Source organism: Agelaius phoeniceus, chromosome 38 (genome assembly GCF_051311805.1).
Source record: "Agelaius phoeniceus isolate bAgePho1 chromosome 38, bAgePho1.hap1, whole genome shotgun sequence".
Classification (NCBI taxonomy): domain Eukaryota; kingdom Metazoa; phylum Chordata; class Aves; order Passeriformes; family Icteridae; genus Agelaius; species Agelaius phoeniceus.
The window spans coordinates 470375-490398 of record NC_135304.1 but is presented as its reverse complement, the minus strand read 5'-3'; the positions used below and the strand labels follow the sequence as shown (position 1 = coordinate 490398).

The following is a 20024-nucleotide window of genomic DNA, read 5'->3' as shown; positions in this document are numbered from 1 at the left end:
CCCAGCCCGAAATGGCCGCTGCTGTCACGTGGGGCAGCCATTTGGCTACGTCGGCCACAAACCCCCCAAAATTGGCCCCAAACCCCCTAGGACTGGCCCCAAACCGCTGCAGCTTGTCCCAAACCCCCCTAAATGGACCCCAAGCTGCCTGGAATAGGCCCCAAACCCCCCAGAACTGGCCCCAAAATGTCCCAACTCCACTGAAAGTAGCCTCAGACCCCCCAGGAACTGGTTGGAAAATGCTCTGCATGATCCAGAATCAGCTCCAAATAGCCCAAACTAGATCAAACCTGTCACGAATTAACCCCAAACACCCCAAATAAGTTGCAAACCACCCTGAATCAGCTTTGATCTGCCCCAAACCACCCAGAATCATCCCCAAACTGGTACCAGACTGCCTCAAACTGCTCTGGATTGGCCCCAAATCGATCCCGATTTGCCCCAGATTCCACCAAACCCTGCCTGGGGAGAGGGGGCGGGGGGCAGTGCAGTTTATTGGGGGGTGTTGAGTACAAAGGGGGGGGGGGCTTCTTCCAGTGCTCCCAGTCTGAACTGGGAGGGGTTTGGGGGGCTCGGGGGGGCTCAGCCCTGCTCGGAGCCGGCCCCCCCTGTGCCCCCCGCCACGGGGCTGTAGGAGCCGCCCCCGGCCCCCCCCCGGCTGAAGAAGGACGCCGAGCGCCGGGGGGGCTTCACCCGCCGCAGCTCCTGCCCTGGGGGGGGACATTGGGGTGGGATTTAGGGCAGGAATCGCCTCGGGTCCCCTGTGCCACCCCCAAGTGTCCCAATTCCCCCCCTGCCATGTTCCCTCAGACCACCCTGTACCCTGTGTCCCCTGCTTGTCAGATTCCCCCCAAGGTCCCTGTCCCCCCCCTGTGTCCCCCATGTCCCTGTGACCGCCCTCCCTTTTCCCAGAAGTTCCTGTGTCCCCTCCTCAACTCTATGCCCCCTATCCCCCCCAGAAGCTGGGGTCACCCCATGTGTGTGTGTGTCCCCATGTCCCCCTATGTCCCCCCACTGTTCTTGATGTCCCCCATGTTCCGGATGTCCCCTATGTCCCTGATATCCCCCTTGTCTCCATGTCCCCCATGTCCAGCATGTTCCCTGTTGTCCCCCATGTCCCCGCCCATGTCCCAGACGTACCCCATGTCCCTAAAGTTCCGAACGCCCCCCATGTCCCCACTGTCCCCCATGTCCTTGCCATCCCCAATGCTCCTCATGTCTCAGATGTCCCCGATGTCCTCGCTGTCCCCCATGTCCCAAATGCCCACCATGTCCTGAATGCCCCCCCATATCCCGGATGTCCCCAATGTCCCCGATGTCCCGAATGCCCCCCAAGTCCCTGCTGTCCCCCATGTCCCGCTGTCGCCTGTCGCACCCTCCCGCACGTAGTCGATGGTCGCGAGGCGCTGCAGGCGGGGCCGTGTCACGCTCTCCTGCCGCCGCAAGGGGGCGCCACGCGCGCCGGCCGACTCGGGGGGCGTGGCCTCAGCGCCGGCGGAGGGCGGGGCCTGTTCCTCGGGGGGCGGGGCCGCCCCGCCCAGCTCGATGCAGCACTCGATGAGGGCGCTCATCAGCTCCGCCTGGGGGCGCTGTCAGCACCAGACCGAGACCCCCCGGGACCCCCCAGGGAACCCCCCAACCTTCCCCCCCCCCCGGGATGCCCCCCTAGACACCCCCCGGGACTCACAAACCCACCCCAGGCACCCCAAACCCCTCTGGGAACCCCCCCAGGGACCCTCAAAACCCCCCCGGGACCCCCAACACGACCCCTTTGGGAACCCCAAGCACACAGCAGGGATACCCAAACCAACACCCCTGGGATCATCCCAGGACCCCCAAACCCACACCTGGGGCCTCCAAACTATCCCTCAACACCCCCAAACCGACCCTCCCAGGATCCCCAAACACCCCCAAACTGATCCCCCAGGGACCCCACCCAGCTGCCCCCTAAAGCGCTCCCAAACCCTCCCCCTGCTCCCCCCAAATTCCCCCCCAGAGCCCCCCACTCGCACCTGTGGGGAGAACACACGCAGCAGTCGGTTCACGGGGGCTCCCTCGTGGTCCCCATCAAACTCCAACCACAGCTGGGGGGGCTCCGTGGGGTCCCCCTCCTGCCCCGCGGGGTCCCCGTCCTGCCCCACGGCCCCCACCAGCTCCCAGCACAGCTCGGGGTACGTCAGGGACAGCAGCACATGCTGGGGGGTGGCACGGGAGGGGGGTCACCCACAGAGCCCCCCTGACCCCCATCCTGCCCCCCCAGACCCCCCCAATACCTTCTGCCGGGGGTCAATGATGGTGACCCCCTCGAGCCCCACGGCCACACTGACGGGGCGCAGCCCCCCCCGGGCCAGCAGCCCCCCCGACGGCCGCTCAATGGCTCCTGGGAAAAAGGCACACCTGGAGAGGGGGGGGGACACACCTGGGTCACCCCCAAACCCCAAATTCTGGGTCCCCCCCAAATTCATGGGGTCCCCAGGTGCAGTGTGGGCTGAAGATGCTGGGGGCAATACCTGAGGGCCTGGATATGGAGGAACTTGGGGGTCTAGAAGGAGTCCTGGGGGGGTCACTGTGGGTCTGGGGGCATCTGTGGGGCTCAGATATTGGGGGGTCCCTGGGAGAGCTCCCTGAGGGTCTGTGGGGCACATTGGATGTCTCTGGGCGGCAGGGCGGGTGGAGGGGGGGGTCTTTTGGGGTTCCCTGTTGATCTGGAGGGGGTCCCCGTCAATCTGGGGTTGTCCCTGGGATCTGCATCTGCAGGGGTCCCTGGGAAGGGTCTTGGTGAGGTTCCCTGAGGGTCTTGGGGGCATCAGTGGGGGGTGTCCCATGGGGGGTGTCCACTGGGGGTCTCTAACAGGGGAGTGTCCGATTGAGGTGTCTCATTTGGGATGTCCAATGGGGGGGTGTCCCCTGGGGGTCTCTAACTGGGGGGTGTCCCCTGGGGGTCTCTAACCGGGGTCTCCCCCCCCTCACCCGTAGCCGGGCAGGGCGTGGCAGCGGCGCAGGAAGTCCCGGTACAATCCGGCAGGGGGCGCCTCGGGGCCCGGCGCACGCGCAAACGCCTCGAGCAGCCGCTGGGCGGGGCCCGGCTCCCGCGAGCGCCGGAACAGCGCCCCCCAGCGGGCAGGAGGACCCGGCGGCAGCAGCTCCCCCAGCAGCGGCCTGGGGGGGACACCGGGCGCTCAGGAGGGGACCGGGAGGGGCACGGGCGGAACATGGGGGTCAGGGGGTACCGTGTGGCCGGGGGATGGAGGTCCCGGGGGGTGGGGAGGTCCCGGAGGGGATCCCGTGGGTGGGTCCCAGGTGTGGGGGGTCCCAGGTGGAGGGGATCCCGTGGGTGGTCGCATCCCAGGTGGGGTCCCAAAGGGAGTGCCAGGGGTTCCCATGGGTGGGGGTCCCGTGGGCAGGGGTCTCGTGGGCGGGGGTCCCGTGGGCGGGGGTCCCGTGGGCAGGGGTCCCGTGGGCAGGGTCTGGCCGGTGCTGACCGCAGGCTGAGCTCCGTGTGCCGGCCGGGCTCGAAGGGCCCCAGGCGCAGGCGGCAGCTGAGCCCCCCCAGCTCGGCCGCCTCGGGGGGGTCCACGGGGTAGCGCCCCCCCTTCAGCTGCTCCCGCGCCTCCTCATAGAGCAACCGCAGCAGCTCCTCCTCCTGCAGCTGGGAGCCACAGACATCCCCAGGTCACCCAGAGAGACCCCTGAACCACCGCAGACCCCTCCCTGAACCCCCCCGTGTCCCCCTGCCATAGATCCCCCCACACCGGGGACCCCCCTGTCCCCCTCACCTCCAGCTCACGGCTCTTAGGGAAGAACACGTTCCTGCGCAGCTGCAGACACGGCTCATCTGGGGGGGCAGGGGGTCAGTGGGACCCTCGAGGGGACCCTCCTGTCCCCAAAGGGTCCTCCCCTGACCCCCCAGCCCTCACCTTGGGCGATGGCCGCGGGCGAGCCGAGGCTGAAGCGCAGCAGCAGCTCCGGCCAGTGCCGGACCAGGCGCAGGGGTCGGTGCCGCGGCTTCAGCTGCACCTCTGGGAGGGACGCAGGGCTGGCACCCACCTGGGGACCCGTGGAGACCCCCACAGGGACCCTCGCGGGCATAGGGACCCCCCCCACCCCATCCTCCAAGGGGATCCTCCCGTCTCCCTGTCCCTCATGGGACCCTCCAATGTCCCCTCCTCAGCAAGCAGCTCCGCTCAGAACCGAGCTGTGATCCCACGACCCCCCCATATCCTCATGGTCCAACTTCCCCTCTGTGTCCCCCTGTCCCCGTAATGTCCCCGTGTCCCCCCATGTCCCCTGGTCCCCCAATGTCTCCCTGTCCCCCCTCACTGAGCAGTTCCGACCCCAATCACAGCGCGAGCTGTGACCACGCCATGTCCATGTCCCCCCAATGTCCCCGTGTCTCGCAATGTCCCCCTGTCCCTCCATGTCCCCATATCCCCCCATGTCCCCCTGTCCCCCCAATGTCCCCATGTCCCCCTGTCCCCCCCTCACCGAGCAGCTCCGACCCCAACCACAGCGCGAGGGCGTCGCCGGCGGCGGGCGGGAGGCGCAGCGCCCCCTGCAGGCGGCGCAGCAGCTCCGCGGCCGTGGGGCCCGGGGGCGGCTCCAGCGGCAGCGGCAGCGCCGACCCGTCCGGCAGGTACAGCAGGGCTGGGGGCGCCGGGGGGCGTCAGACCCCCCCGGGACCCCCACATAACCCACGGGACCCCCGCACATCCCCCGGGACCCCCACAGCTCCCAACAAGCACCCACCCCCGCACTGACACAGCCCCGACCCGTCCGGCAGGTGCAGCAGGGCTGGGGGCGCCGAGGCCCCTGAGACCCCCACCCAGGGAACCCCAAACCCACTCGGGACCCCCAAACCTGCCCCGGGACCGCCCACCCCCCAGTCTGACACACCCCCGGGACACGCCCAAAGGACGCACGGGGGTCCCACGGCCACGCCCTCCCCAGACCACCCCCCCAAAGTGTCCCACGGTCCCCCGGGGGTCTCACGGCCCCCAAAGCTCCCCACGACCCCCACCCACGGGGGTCCCACGGCCACGCCCATACCCGGACTCGCGGCCCCGCCCCCTCCCGTGGCCCCGCCCCCTCACCGGCGGCGCCCGGTGGGGCGGACGCGCCCTCCCCCTCCGCCTCCCCCTCCCCGTCCATGAGCGGGGTCACGGAGGGGTCACCGTGGGGTCACCGCGGGGTCACGGCTCCGCGCGCTCCTCGCGCCGGTCCCGCGCGCGGGGCGGAAGCGCCACGGGTGGGCGGAGGGGGCGGGGCCCTCAGGATTACGTCATTGTGAGGGCGGGGCCCGGGAGAGGCGGGGAGGCGCCCCCTGGCGGAGGGGAGGGCTGGGACCCCTCCGCGGGGGGAGGTTGGGGGGTCCCGGCGCATTCGGGGGGTCCCGGGGGCGGCGCAGGAAGAGGCGGAGCCGCTGTACGAAGTATAGAACCGTGTATTCCTCTGTGCGCGGCGGGGGGGGCGGCCCGGGGGGGCTCGGAGGGATTCGGGGCGGCTTTTGGGGGGTCCCGGCAGGACCCCGGAGGGTCCCGACGCCAATCGGGGCTCTCGAAATTAAAAAATAAACCCAAAGAAATACCCGGGAAGGGGGGCGAGGGGGGGGCGGTAAAAAACCGATCCGAGGTTGGGAAGGGGAGCGGTTTGAGGGGGGGGGTTCCCGCGCCCCTCTCGGGAGGGAGGGGGGGGTCCCGCGCGCCCCCCCGCGCCCCCCCCCACGCGCGCCGCCCCCCGGTTCCCGCGGCGGGGTCGGGGGCGGGAGGGGGGACACACACACAGAGAGAGAGACCACAGAGGCGCCCCCGCTGCGGCGGGGTCGGGGGGGCGGGCAGGTGACATCCCCCCGGGGATGGCGGCGGGGGCCGGGGGGGGGTCGGGGGACACGCGTGGAGACCCCCCCCGCTCACACGTAATACTCCTTGTCCTTGTTGCGCCGCCCTTTGCCCGGCGCCTTGGGGGGCGCGGCCGCCGCCTTCTCCTTGGGGGTCCCGGCGGGCGGGGTCGGGGACGCGGTCCCGGGAGCCCCTCCCGGGCCCCCCCCGGGCGCGGCGGGGGCGGCCCCGATGTAGTGGCGGCTCTGGTCCACCTGGTAGGAGCCCTCGTCGCGGTTGCGGTACTTGTACATGGCGTAGAGGAGGATGAGGATGCAGAGCGCGGCGGCCGCCACGATGCCCACCACCATGCCGGTGGTGCCGCCCGCCTCCCGCACCACCTCCACCGCTCCGGGCGCGGCTGTGGGGGGCACGGGGGGGCGCCGGGTCACGGGAGGAGCCGAACCCCCCCCGCGCCGCCCCCCGCCCGCGCCGCCCTCCCGCGGGTGCCGCTCGCCCGCCGGCACCAGCCCGGGCGGAGCCGCGCCCGCCACCGTGGGCTCGGTCCCGGCGCCGCGGGGCGCGGCCGTGGCCGCCGGGGGGGCGGCGGCCTCGGGGCTCCCCCCGCCCCCCAGCCCCGCGAAGTCCTCGTCGTCGGCCGGCGGCTGCTCGGGGCCGGGAGCGTGGCCGGGGTCGGGGTCGGGGTCCGCCGCCTCCCCCGAGGCGAAGCCCGAGGGCTCGTCGCAGTCGGGGCCGCAGCCCGGGGGGGCGCGGGGGGCGGCGGGGGGCGCGGGGGGGCCCGGGGACGCCGGCAGCACCAGCTCCCCGCCTGCGGAGACAGAAAGGGGACGGGGGGACCCCCGTCAGCCCCCGCCGCCGCGCCCCGCTGCGCCCCCCGACCCCCCCCCGCCGCCTCCGGCCGCCTCCGCGCCAGCTCCGCTCTAGGTTACTTATTTCTTTTTTTTTTTTTTTTTTTTTTTTTTGCGTTTTTAGCTAATTCCTCTACTTTTTTTTTTTTTTCTCGGCTTTTTTGTTTTTTTTTTTTAAGAGCAAACCGCGGCGCTGCCGTCAACTTACATCGCGGGATGGGGCCGGGTGATTTTAGCGTGGAGGAAAAAGAAATTGCAGGAAGGAAGGGAAAGCACACAAAAAACGAGAGAAAGAGAAAAAAGAGAAAAAAAGAACAAAAAGAAAAGAAGAGAAGAGACACTCGGTGAGAAGGTGCCGCGGCCACCCCTGCGGCGCCAGCGCCCGGCCCCGGCCGGCCCCGGCCACCGCCGGCCACCACTGGCCACCGGCCCCCGGCCATCAGCCACCGGCCATTGACCATCAGCCTCGGATCCATCCGTCCATCCATCCATCTGTCCATCCATCCATCTGTCCATCCATCTGTCCATCCATCCATCCATCCTTGAATCCATCCATCCATCCATCCATCCGTCCATCCTTGAATCCATCCATCCATCCATCCATCCGTCCATCCATCCATGAACCATCTGTCCATCCATCCATCCATCTGTACATCCATCTGTCCATCCATCCATCCATTCCTGAATCCATCCATCCGTCCATCCGTCCATCCGTCCATCCATCCATCTGTGAACTATCTGTCCACCCCTAAATCCATCCATGGATTCCTGAATCCATCCTTGAATCCATCCTTGAATCCATCCATCCATCTGTCCATCCGTCCATCCCTCCATGAACCATCTGTCCATCCCTAAATCCATCCATGGATCCCTGAATCCATCCTTGAATCCATCCCTGAATCCATCTTTGAATTCATCCACCCATCCATCTGTCCATCTGTCCATCCATCCATCCATCCATGAACCATCTGTCCACCCCTAAATCCATTCATGGATCCTTGAATCCATCCTTGAATCCATCCGTCCATCCCTCCATCCTTGAGTTCATCCAGCCATCCCTAAACCCAGCTGTGTCCATCCAATCCTGATCCATGTGTCCATCTGTCTTTGATTCCATCCATCCGTCCATTCATCCATCATCCATCCATCCATCCATCCATCCATCCATCCATCCATCCATTCATCCATCATCCATCCATCCATCCTTGAATCCATCCATCCATCCATCCGTCCGTCCATCCATCCATCCCTAAATCCACCCCTGCAGCCACCTGGCCACATGTCTGTCCACACTCAGATCCAGCATCTGACATCAAATCTGCTCATCCATCCATCCTTGTGTCTGTCCATCCATCCATCCATCCATCCATCCATCCATCCATCCATCCATCATCCATCCATCCATCCGTCCATCCATCCATCCATCCATCCATCCGTCCATCCGTCCATCCGTCCATCCACGGACCACTGTCCATCATCCATCCACGGTCAATTGTCCATCCATTGTCCATCCATTGTCTGTCCACTGTCCGTCCACTGTCCGTCCACTGTCCATCTGTCTGTCCCCCACTCCTCCTCCCTTCCCCTGACTGCTGCCACCCCTTCCCCACAAGTGGGGTTTTGTGGGACCAGAGTGTCCTGGGGACACCTGTGGGGGACACACCCGGCTGTCCAGGTGACACCTGTGGGTACCGGCTGAGGCCCCAGGTGTCCGGGGGGGTCTCCAGTGTCCAGGTGACACCCGGGGGTGTCCAGGGGGTGTCACTGTGTGACACTGGGGGTGGGGGAGGGTCCTCACTGAGGTCCTGGTGGCAGCGCAGGTGTGACAGCGCAGGTGTGACAGCGCAGGTGTCACATGGGGTGACCCCAGACCGAGGGGGTCCTCCCTGTCTGTCCGAATGTCCAAGTGTCCAAGTGTCCAAGTGTCCGTCCGTCAGGGGAAGCAGGGGGTGGGGGTGGGGCTTGCACAGCCCCTGGGCTCAGGTGTGTGCTCGGAATGGGCGGGAACACCTGTGCAGGTGGGGGGCGGGGCCATAGGTGGGAGGGCATGTGCAAAGGGGTGGCACCTGAGTGTGCAAAGGGGGGGCACCTGAGTGTGCAAAGGGGGCACCTTGGTGTGCGGGGGGGCCGAGTTTGTGGGGCAGGTGTGAGCTCAGGTGTCTGTGAGCTCAGGTGTGTGTGAGCTCAGGTGTGTATGCACACCTGGGTCTGTGTGTGTGTGAGCAGCTCCTGTCCAGGTGTGTGTGCACAGTTCACATGTCTACACCTGTGCAGGTGTGTGTGTGTGTGTGCGTGTGTGAGTGTGTGTGTGTGCACACCTGTGCAGATGTGTGTGAATAGTTCAGGTGTGTGCACACCTGTCCAGGTGTGTGTGTCTGTGTGTGCACACCTGTCCAGGTGTCTGTGTACACCTATCCAGGTGTCTGTGTGCACCTGTCCAGGTGTGCGTGTATCTGTGTGTGCACACCTGTCCAGGTGTCTGTGTGTGCACCTGTCCAGGTGTGTGAGCAGCTCCCGTACCCGCGTGTTCCCTGCAGTGAACAGCCTGGCTCGTTCCCTGCTCACACGCGTGTGCAACACCCCAGCCCCCCACACCTGTGCGTGTGCACTCCCCCACACCTGTGCGTGTGCACACCCCGACACCTGTGTGGGGGTCTCAGCCCCGCCGGGGGGTTGGGGAAGAGCCCCGGGCTCTGCGGCCGTGCCACACACGCGTGCCAGGCCGTGCCACACGCGTGTGCCCGGGGCCCCGGAGCAGCACCCACCTGTGCCCGGCTCACACTCCTCCAGGTCCTCGTCATCGCTCGGACACTCGGCCGAGGCCACCAGGAGATCGTCCGTGTTCTGGGGGGACATTGGGGAGGGGGTCAGCCCGGGGACCCCCAAACCCCCCCAGGATCCAGGGAGGGGTGTCAGGGGTCACCTGAGCGCACCCAGGTGTGCGGGATCCAGCCCCTTTCTGGGGTCCCCCCATACCTGCCCCTCCCACAGCGCCCCTGCCCCCCATCCAGCCCTTGGGACCCCCCCATTCTCCCCCAAATTCCCTGCAGACCCTCCCCCCTTTACCCCCCATACCCTGACCTTGGTAGGACCCTCCCTCAATCCACAACCCCCAATTCCCCAATTCCCCACTCCCCATTTACCTGTCCCACTGCCCCCCCTCCCCTAAACCCCCCTCTCTACCCCCTCCCCAGACCCCAGACCCCCATTTTGCCCCCTCCCCGCTTTACCTGGGCGACGGTGTCGCGCAGGGTGGGCGAGCGCCCGCGGCGGGTGGTGGTCGTGGCCATGGTGGTGGTGGTCTCCATGATGGTGGTGGCCATGTCGGGGGGCGCGGGGGTGGCGCCGGGGGGCGCGGGGGGCGGGGGGGGGGTCCCCCACGAGCCGCAGGTCCCCCTCAAGCCGCACGCGGGGGTGTCCCTCGGCCGCCAGCGCCAGCAGCTTCAGCCCGTTGTAGTAGAGCCCCGAGAGCTGCCCCTGGAAGGGGCGGCCGCGGTCCCGGCCCCCCACCCGCACGCGCGCTTGGCTGTTGAAGATGGTCAGCTGCCGGCCTGGGGGGGAGAGGGGGGGCTCGCACACCTGGCACACCTGGCACCGGCTCACCTGTGTCACCTGTGTCACCTGTGTCACCTGTGCTACCCTGACATTGTCACCTCACTCACACACATCCCCCCCTGGCTGTTGAAGATGGTCAGCTGCCGGCCTGGGGGGGAGAGGGGGGGCTCGCACACCTGGTACCGGCTCACCTGTGTCACCTGTGTCACCTGGGTCACCTGTGCTACCCTGACACTGTCACCCCACTCACACACATCCCCCCCTGGCTGTTGAAGATGGTCAGCTGCCGGCCTGGGGGGGAGAGGGGGGGCTCGCACACCTGGCACACCTGGTACCGGCTCACCTGTGTCACCTGGGTCACCTGTGCTATCCTGACACTGTCACCCCACTCACACACATCCCCCCCGGCTGTTGAAGATGGTCAGCTGCCGGCCTGGGGGGAGAGGGGGGGCTTGCACACCTGGCACACCTGGTACTGGCGCACCTGGCTCACCTGTGTCACCTGTGCTACCCCAACAATGTCACCCCAACACTGTGACCTCAACGCCATCACCCTGACACTGTCACCCCACACTCACACACCCCCCCGCCATGGATGGATAGGAGGGGCTTGCACACCTGGCACACCTGGAACACCAGGTACCAGCTCACCTGGCTCAGCCTGACACTGGCACCCTGACACTGTCCCATGGATGGACACGGCAGCTGCACACCTGGCACTGCCTTATCCCCACACCTGGCACTGCCTTATCCCCACACCTGGCACAGCCTCACCCCACACCTGGCACACCTGGCATGGACTTATCTCACACCTGGCACACCTGGCATGGCCTCACCCCACACCTGGCACAGCTGGCACAGCCTTATCCCCACACCTGGCACACCTGGCATGGCCTCACCCCACACCTGACACAGCCTTATCCCCACACCTGGCACACCTGGCATGGCCTCACCCCACATCTGGCACACCCCCACACTGCCCCACCCTGCCACACCCACCCCCCCGTCCCCCGCCTGCACACCTGGGCACACCTGGGTGTGCCTCGCACGAGGAGCAGCCCCGCCCCCCCTTCCACCCCCACCCCCCTCCCCCCCCGGGCAGTTAAAGGGACCCCAACGCCCCCCCCGGCCCCCGGCTCCGCTCGGGCTCAATTCGGCCAATTTTGGGTCATTTGGGGCGGGGGGGAGGGGCAGGGGCCCTTGTGGGCGGGGCCGGGGCGTGCGAGGCTGGGGCGGCTCCTGTGCACACCTGGGGCTGCAGGGTGGACACACCTGTGCACCTTCCTCACGCACACCTGGCCTTGCTGCACACCTGGTGCACACCTGGTGCACACCTGGTGCACACCTGGTACACACCTGGAACACACCTGGTGCACACCTGCTCTGGTGCGCACCTGTCCTTGTGCACACCTGTCCTGTGCACACCTGGCATACACCTGGAGCACACCTGGTGCACATTCCAGCCACGGCACACACCTGGTTCTTGCCCCAGCTATGGTGCACACCTGGCGCACACCTGGTGCACACCTCTCCTGTGCACACCTGGAGCACGCCCCGGCCATGGTGCACACCTGGCGCACACCTGGCGCAGCCCCGGCCCCGGGCAGTGCTGGGCAGGTGTGGGTTAGGGGGTTTAGCGGGTTTATGCGGCTTTAGGGGGGCTCTGGGCTCAGCGCGGTTTAGGGGGGCCGTTAGGTGCGTTAGCATCCCTTTAACCAGGTAATGAGGGGGCGGGGCAGGGGCTGGCCCCTCCCCCAACACCTGGGCTCTCTCCCCGGACACCTGGGGGGGTCCCTGGACAACGGGGTCCTCCGGGACGTGGCTCCTGGACACCTGTGGGGCCCAGGTGCTGGGACCCCCAAATATCGGGGTCCAAAATGCCGGGGATCCCCGAACACCTGGGACCCCAAACAGGTGGGCCCCGCCCACCTGAGTCCCCACATTCTGGGGTGCCCAGGTGTGGCGGTGCCCAGGTGTGGGAGCCTCCAGGTGTTGGGGGATCCCAGACACTCCCCAAATCAGTGGCTTCCAGACACCTGGGACCCCAAAATCTCTGGGTCCTGGCCACAAGCGGGTGTGCCCAGGTGTGGGGAGCGCCCAGGTGTGGGGGGGTGCCCAGGTGTGGGGGGTGCCCAGGTGTGGGGGGCGCTCGCTGCCGTTACCTTTGTCGAGCAGCCACTCATCGACCACCCGCCCCAGGCGGAAGGGGATGCGCTGCCGCGCCAGCGCCAGCCGCTCGCTGTCCCCGCTGCCTTCGGAGGGAGGAGAAGAGCGTTACGGGGACACGGGGCAGGGCACGGGGACACCGGCACGGGGTGGCACCGGCGGGGGCATCGGCGGCGGCGTCACGGCCGTGTCACCGTGTCACGGCACGGCGGCACCGCAGCATCGGCGGCGGCGCTGTGGTGGGACCGTGGTGTCAATGGCATTGTTGGTGTCACCAAGATGGGACCATGGTGTGAGTGGCATTGTTGGTGTCACCAAGATGGGACCGTGGTGTCAATGGCATCGTTGGTGTCACCAAGATGGGACCATGGTGTGAGTGGCATTGTTGGTGTCACCATGATGGGACCGTGGTGTCAGTGGCATTGTTGGTGTCACCAAGATGGGACTGTGGTGTCATCAGTTAGTGACCAGTTAGTGGCACTCTTGGTGTCACCATCAATGTCACCATGACGGGACCATGGTCCCAATGGCATCGTTGGTGTCACCATGACGGGACCGTGGTCTCAGTGGCATTTTTAGTGTCACCAAGATGGCACCATGGTGTCATCAGTTAGAGACCAGTTAGTGGCACTCTTGATGTCACCATCAATGTCACCATGATGGGACCATGGTCTCATTGTTAGTGGCACTCTTGGTGTCACCATGGTGGGACTATGGCCTTGTCATTGACGTCACCATCAGTGTCACCATGGTAGGACCACGATCTCACTGTTAGTGTCATCACTGGTGTCACCATCAATGTCACCAAGATGGGACCATGGTCCCAATGGCATCATTGGTGTCACAATGATGGGACCGTGGTCTAAGTGGCATCGTTGGTGTCACCACTGTGGGACCATGGCCTTGCTATTGGTGTCACCATCAGCGTCACCATGGTGGGACTGTGGCCTCATCATTAGTGGCATCATTAGTGTCACCAAGATGGCACCATGGTGTCATCATTAGCGGCACTCTTGGTGTCACCATCAATGTCACCATAGTGGGACCGTGGTATCATCATTAGTAGCACCATTGGTGTCACCATCAATGTCACCATGATATGACCATGATCTCATCACTGGTGGCGCCATCGGTGTCACCATCAGTGTCAACCATGATGGGATCAAGATGTCACCACCAGTGCCACCATGGTGGGACGGTGGCACAACCATCACGTCACCTTTAGTGCCACCACAGGTGTCACCGGTGGTGCCACCACGCTGTGACCACGGTGTGACCATCAGTGTCCCCACAGCCATGACGCCCCTGCTGATGTCCCCAGCCCTGGCCGCGGTGTCACCGGGGTGGGGGGGTGGGGTTGGCCCTCGGGGGGTTTATGTGGCCTTTATGGGGGCATTAGCGGGGGAGGGGCGGGGGGGTGGGACCCCTCGTTAGCGCTGCCTCATTAGTGCCCTCGTTAGGGGGGGCCCTGGGGTGGCCCCAGGCACCTGGGGTGACCCTGGAGTGTCCGAAGGTGCCATGGGGGGCTTGAAGGGGCTCTGGGGGTGCCCTGGGGTCCCTACAGGTGCCATAGGGGTGTCCCAGGGGTGTCCCTGAGCACCCTGAGGTGCCTTGGGGTGTCCCAGGGTGTCCCTGTGATGTCTCAAGGTGCCATAGGGGTGTCCCCAAGCACCTGGGGTGTCCCTTGGGTGTCCTGGGGGATCCCTGAGTGGTACCTGGGGGTACCTGGGAGGTACCTGTAGGAGCCCTGGGGAACACCTGTAGGATCTGTAACACACCTGGGGGTACCTGGGGCGTACCTGTGGGGTCTGTAAGAGCCCTGGAGGGTACCTGGGGGGTACCTGGGGGTACCTGTGGGGTCTGTAAGAGCCCTGGAGGGTACCTGGGGGGTACCTGGGGGTACCTGGGAGGTACCTGTGGGGTCTGTAAGAGCCCTGGAGGGTACCTGGGGGAACACCTGGAGTGTCTGTAGGAGCCCTGGGGAACACCTGGGCCGTACCTGGGGGTGTCTCTAGGGGCCCTGGGGTGCCCGGGGCGCGGCGGGGGGTACCTGGCGGGTAGCGCTCGTGCAGGGGGCCGCCGTCCACCTGGAGCGTGGCGTTGCCGCCGCTGCGCGTGAAGCGGACGACGTGGAAGCGCCCATCGCTGACGGCCGCCCCCCGCTCCTCCAGCGCGATGTCCTCGGTGCCCACGTTGAACAGGACCCCCACGGCCCCCTGCACCTGCGGGGTGGGCACGGGGGGCACCGGTGGGTGCCCGTCCCACTTCCCCCCAATTCCCCCCTGCACCCCAGGTTTGGCCGCTTTTACGATGCAGGAAATCGCCAAATCTGGTTCTTAACAAGAACCCACAGAGCCCCCCCAAAACCTCACCCAAGACCCCCAGACCCCAATTTTTTTCACTTCATGTGGAGCTCCAGGATGTCACCAAATCCAGCAGGAAGCCCTGGAGCCCCTCAGGACCCCCATTAAACCCCCTGCACCCCAAATTTGTCCCCTCTTATGCTGTGGAGCTGAGGGAAGTGACCAAACCCAGCCTTGACCAGGAGTCCCCAGAGCCCCTAAATCCCCCCAGGACCCCCATAAAGCCCCCTAACCCCTCAATTATGATGCAGGAAATCACCAAGTCCAGGAAACCCTGGAGATCTCCTCAAGATTCCCTGCACCCCCAGACCCTCCCAGCACCCGCAGACCTCAATTTTGGAAGTCACCAAGCCTGGCCATGCTCTCCATGCACAGCAGCACCCCCAGATCCCCCTAAACCCCCTAAACCCCCAGACCCCTAAACTCCTCTATACCTCCAGCCCCTCCCAGCCCCCCCAGCACCCCCGTACCCCAGTTTCTGATCCCCCTTACAATGTGGAGCTGCAGGAAGTCGCCGAGGCCGGCCGCGCTCTCCACGCGCAGCAGCACCCCCAGACCCCCCCTAAACCCCCAGACCCCTAAACTCCTCTATACCTCCAGCCCCTCCCAGCCCCTCCCAGCCCCCCCAACACCCCCGTACCCCAATTTCTGAGCCCCCCTTACAATGTGGAGCTGCAGGAAGTCTCCGAGGCCGGCCGCGCTCTCCACGCGCAGCAGCACCGCGTCGCGCTGCCGGGTGCTGAAGCCCAGGGCCAGGCGGTCAGCGCGGGTGCTGGGCCGGTCATTGGGGGGCCACGTGTAGGTGATCAGGGCCCCCCCCTTGCCGAAAATGTACGTGGTGCCCGCTGGGGGGGGGGAGAGAAAAACGGGGGGTCAGGGGGGAAAGAAAAGGGGGGAGTGGGGGGGAGCCAGGTCTGGGGGGAGCTCAGGGCAGGGGGGCTCAGGAGGTTGGGGGATTTGGGGGTCCCTGAGTGCAGGGGGACCCCCTGGAGTTTGGGCACTGCAGGAGGGACCCCCGGAGTTTGGGGGTGAACTGGAATTTTTTTTGGGGGGGGGACCCAAAGGTTTATGGGGAACCCTGGATTTGGGGGGTCCATGACATCCAGGGGGGGCCCTGAGGAATGGGGAGGGGTCTGAGAGCTGGGGGGGGGGAGAACGTCTGAATTTGGGGGAGGGGCTGTGGGGCCATCAGGGCCCCCCAATGTCTGGGGGTCCCTCTTGTACCCCCTTCCCCCCATGGCCTTGCAGGAGGGCTCAGGATGCACAAATACATCCAGAATACATCAAAAAATGGACAAAACCACCCAAAACACCCAAAACCATCCAAACAGCCAAAACCAGCCCAAAAACCCGCAAACCATCCCAAAACAGCCAAACACACCCCAAAACAGCCAAACACACCTCAAAAAATGCCAAACACACCCCAAAACAGCCAAACACACCCCAAAAAATGCCAAACACACCCAAAACCACCGCAAACACCCAAACACACCAAAAAACCTCCAAACCACCCCAAAATAGCGCAAAAACACCCAAACACCTCAAAATCACCTGAACACACCCCAAAACCATCGCAAAACACCCAAAACCACCCAAAACCAGCCCAAACCCACGCGTGTCACAGTGTGGACACATGGGGGGGGGCACAGACCCCACAGGGCCCCCCTAAACCCTGACCCGGGCCTGGCAGGATGAGGAGGAGGAAGAGGAAGAGGGGGAGGAAGGCTGTTCCAGGTTCCCAAGGCAGCAAGGAGGAGGAGGAGGAGGAGGAAGAGGCGGTGACAGGGGAGGAGGAGGAGGGGGAGGAAGGCCAGGCTGAAGTACCCGCGAGCAGCTGGGGAGGAGGAGGAGGGTGAGAAACAGGAGGAGCAGAAGGAGGAAGAGGAGGAGGAGGAGGAGGAGGAGGATGAAGGCTGTCCCACCTTCCCAAGGCAGTGAGGAGGAGGAGGGGGGGGAGGAAGAGGAAAGAGGGGGAGGAGGAGAAGGAGGTGAAGGAGAAGGAGGAGGAAGAGGGGGAGGAAGGCCATCTGTGTCCCTGTCATGGTGAAGAGGAAGTTGAGGGAGCCTGAGGCTGAGGCTGAGGATGATGATGATGATGATGATGATGAGGGTTTTGGGGTCCCTGTGAGGAGGAGGAGGATGAAGGCTGATGAGGAGGGTGATGAAGGCTCACTGAGCTGGCTGTGGGTGAGGAAGGGACTCTGGATGGCCATGGGGAGGAGGAGGATGAAGGTGATGGTGTCGAGGGTGATGAAGGCTCATTGTGGTGCCCATGGGTGAGGAAGGGCGCACAGGTGATGGCGATGGGAGGATGAGGAGGATGACGGTGAGCGGGATGAGGATGAAGATGAGAATGGTGAGGAGGATGAAGAGGATGATGTGGACAATGATGTGGTGACGATGAAGGCTCACCATGGCGCACGTGGTTGGTGGCAATGGGGGGGTAAAAAAGGATGAGGGTGAGGATGATGAGGAAGGTGAAGATGAGGATAAGGAAGGCGAGGATGAGGAGGATGAGGATGGGGATGTTGAGGATGATGAGGAAGGTGAGGATGATGGTGAGGATGATGATGGGGACGATGAAGGCTCGCCATGTTGGCTGCAGGTGAGGAAGGGCATGCGGTTGACGGTGATGGGGAGGATGAGGAGGATGATGAGGAAGGTGATGATAAGGATGATGATGGTGATGATGATGATGATGATGATGAAGGCTCACCGCGGTGGCCATGGGTGAGGAAGGGCATGCGGTTGATGGCCATGGGGGGGATGAGGAGCGGTTGATGGCCATGGGGGGGATGAGGAGGATGATGAGGAAGGTGATGATAAGGAAGGTGAGGATGATAAGGATGATGAGGATGATGATGAAGGTGATGGTGAGGGTGATGAGGGCTCACTGTGGTGGCCGCGGGTGAGGAAGGGCGCGCGGTTGATGGGGATGATGATGAGGATGACAAGGATGATGATGATGATGATGAAGGTGATGATGATGAAGGTGATGGTGAGGATGAGGATGGCTCACCGTGGTGGCCACGGGTGAGGAAGGGCGCACGGCTGATGGCGATGGGGATGATGATGATGATGAGGGTGATGATGATGAAGGTGATGATGATGAAGGTGATGGTGAGGATGAGGATGAGGAGGGCTCACCGTGGTGGCCGCGGGTGAGGAAGGGCGCTGCGGTTGATGGCGATGGGGATGATGATGATGATGATGATGATGATGATGATGATGGTGAGGGTGATGATGATGATGAAGGTGATGGTGAGGGTGAGGATGAGAGGGCTCACCGTGGTGGCCGCGGGTGAGGAAGGGCGCGCGGTTGATGGCGATGGGGAGGATGGGGAGGATGATGATGAAGGTGATGGTGAGGGTGAGGATGATGATGGTGAGGGATGAGGGGGGCTCACCGTGGTGGCTGCGGGTGAGGAGGGCGCGCGGTTGATGGCCATGGGGAGGATGAGGAGGATGATGATGATGATGATGATGATGAAGGTGATGGTGATGAGGGTGAGGATGAGGAGGGCTCACCGTGGTGGCCGCGGTGAGGAAGGGCGCGCGGTTGATGGCCATGGGGGAGGATGAGGAGGATGACAAGGATGATGATGATGATGATGATGAAGGTGATGGTGATGATGGTGATGATGATGGTGAGGATGAGGGGGGCTCACCGTGGGTGGCTGCGGGTGAGGAAGGCGCGCGTTGATGGCGATGGGGAGGATGAGGAGGATGATAAGGATGATAAGGATGATGATGATGATGATGGTGAGGATGATGATGATGATGATGATGATGATGATGGTGAGGATGAGGGGGGCTCACCGTGGTGGCCGCGGGTGAGGAAGGGCGCGCGGTTGATGGCGATGGGGAGATGATGATGATGAAGTGATGGTGAGGGTGAGGATGATGATGGTGAGGATGAGGGGGGCTCACCGTGGTGGCCGCGGGTGAGGAAGGGCGCGCGGTTTGATGGCGATGGGCGCCCGTGCCGTGCCGCCCCGTGGAAGTGGTGCACGTGGTGGGTGGTCGAGAGGCCTGGAGGAGACGCGGGCGGGGCGGGCGGGGGGGCACCAGCACCCCCAGCACCCCCAGCACCCCCAGCGCCCCCAGCGCCAGCACCCCCAGCGCCCCGGGGCCCCCCGGCCCCCCATCGGCCCCTCAGCGACCCCCCCCCATCCGGCAGCGCCGGGGGGACCCCAGCGAGGGGGACCCCAAATGGGGGGAGGAGCCCCCGGATGGAGATGGAGGGGAGGGGGGAGGGGAGGGGGCAGCCCCCGAATTTGGGGGGGGGGAAGGAGAGGGGGGGGAACCCCCAAATTTGGGGGGTGGAAAGAGGGGGGGGAACCCCAAATTTGGGGGAAGATGAGTGGGGAGAGCCCCCAAACTGGGGGGGGGGAGAAGAGAGAGGAACCTCCCAAATGGGGGGGGGGGGTGAGGGTGGGGAGGGAAAGGGGACCCCCGAAATGGATGGAGGAGGGGATGAGGGAGGTCCCCAAATGAAGAGGGGGGGTGGGAGCCCCCAGATGAAGGGGGCGGTTCCCAAATGAGGGGGTGGAGGTGGGGGGGGGGAGGGGGAGACCCCCAAAAAAGGGGGGGGGGGGTGAAAGGAGGGGGGGAGACTCCAAATGAGGGGAGGGGGTGAAGAGAGAGGGTGAGAGCCCCCAAATGGGGTCTAGGGGGGATTGAACCCCAAAATGGGGAGGGAGGAGGTGGGGGGCTCCCAAATTGGGGGGGTGGGAGAAGGAGAGGGGGAGCCCCCAGTTAAAGAGGGGGGTGAGTGCAGGGGGGGACCCCAAAATGTGGGGCTGGGGGTGAAGGGAGGGGGGCGTCCCCAAAAGGGGGGAGGGAGGGAGAGTGAGACCCCAAAATGGGGGGAGAAGGGAGAGGTGGAGCCCCCAAAAGGGGGGTGGGGGGATTGAGAACCCCAAAAGGGGGGTCTGGGAAGGATTGAACCCAAAATGGGGGGGAGGCAGTGAGGGGAGGGGTCGTGCCCCAAAATGAGGCCCCGGGGAGGGGGGGGGGGGGGGGGGGGTTCTTGAACCCTAAAATGGGGTTTGAGGGGGGGTTGTGCCCCAAAAGAGGGTCTGGGGGGGTGCTGAAACCCCGAAATGGGGGCTGGGGGGGGACGGCGAGCCCAAAATTGGGGTGAGGGGGGGCTTCAAATCAGCTCAAAAATGGGGAGGGGGGGGCAGTCCCAGTTCAACCCAACCTGAAGTTGGGGAAACCCCAAATCCCCCCCAAACCTGGGCCCTGGGTCACCA

At 64.9% G+C, this 20024-nt stretch overlaps 2 protein-coding genes and 1 long non-coding RNA gene across 3 annotated transcripts; all 3 read right to left on the bottom strand.

Annotated features, from left to right (window-relative positions):
* Nucleotides 1-435: 435 nt before the first annotated feature.
* LOC129134021 (FERM domain-containing protein 8) lies at nt 436-5269 on the bottom strand. Its single transcript, XM_054653689.2, has 10 exons — nt 5091-5269; nt 4486-4644; nt 3918-4019; nt 3777-3835; nt 3483-3649; nt 2971-3159; nt 2274-2397; nt 2013-2195; nt 1376-1580; nt 436-710 (listed from the first exon to the last, which is right to left on the bottom strand). Exons 1-10 carry the CDS (start codon nt 5146-5148, stop codon nt 583-585), a joined length of 1374 nt encoding a protein of 457 aa, XP_054509664.2. The 5' UTR covers nt 5149-5269; the 3' UTR covers nt 436-582.
* Nucleotides 5270-5422: 153 nt separating this feature from the next.
* On the bottom strand, nt 5423-18336 carry LOC143692306 (neurexin-2-beta-like). Its single transcript, XM_077172425.1, is given in 8 exon segments — nt 5423-6642; nt 9448-9526; nt 9913-10042; nt 10044-10233; nt 12400-12489; nt 14454-14625; nt 15430-15611; nt 18054-18336. Coding segments are annotated over 8 exon segments (1863 nt in total). The 3' UTR covers nt 5423-5905.
* On the bottom strand, nt 10240-11105 carry LOC143692322 (uncharacterized). Its single transcript, XR_013180217.1, has 3 exons — nt 11019-11105; nt 10731-10973; nt 10240-10589 (listed from the first exon to the last, which is right to left on the bottom strand). It is a non-coding gene; the product is annotated as an uncharacterized LOC143692322 (long non-coding RNA).
* Nucleotides 18337-20024: the final 1688 nt, after the last annotated feature.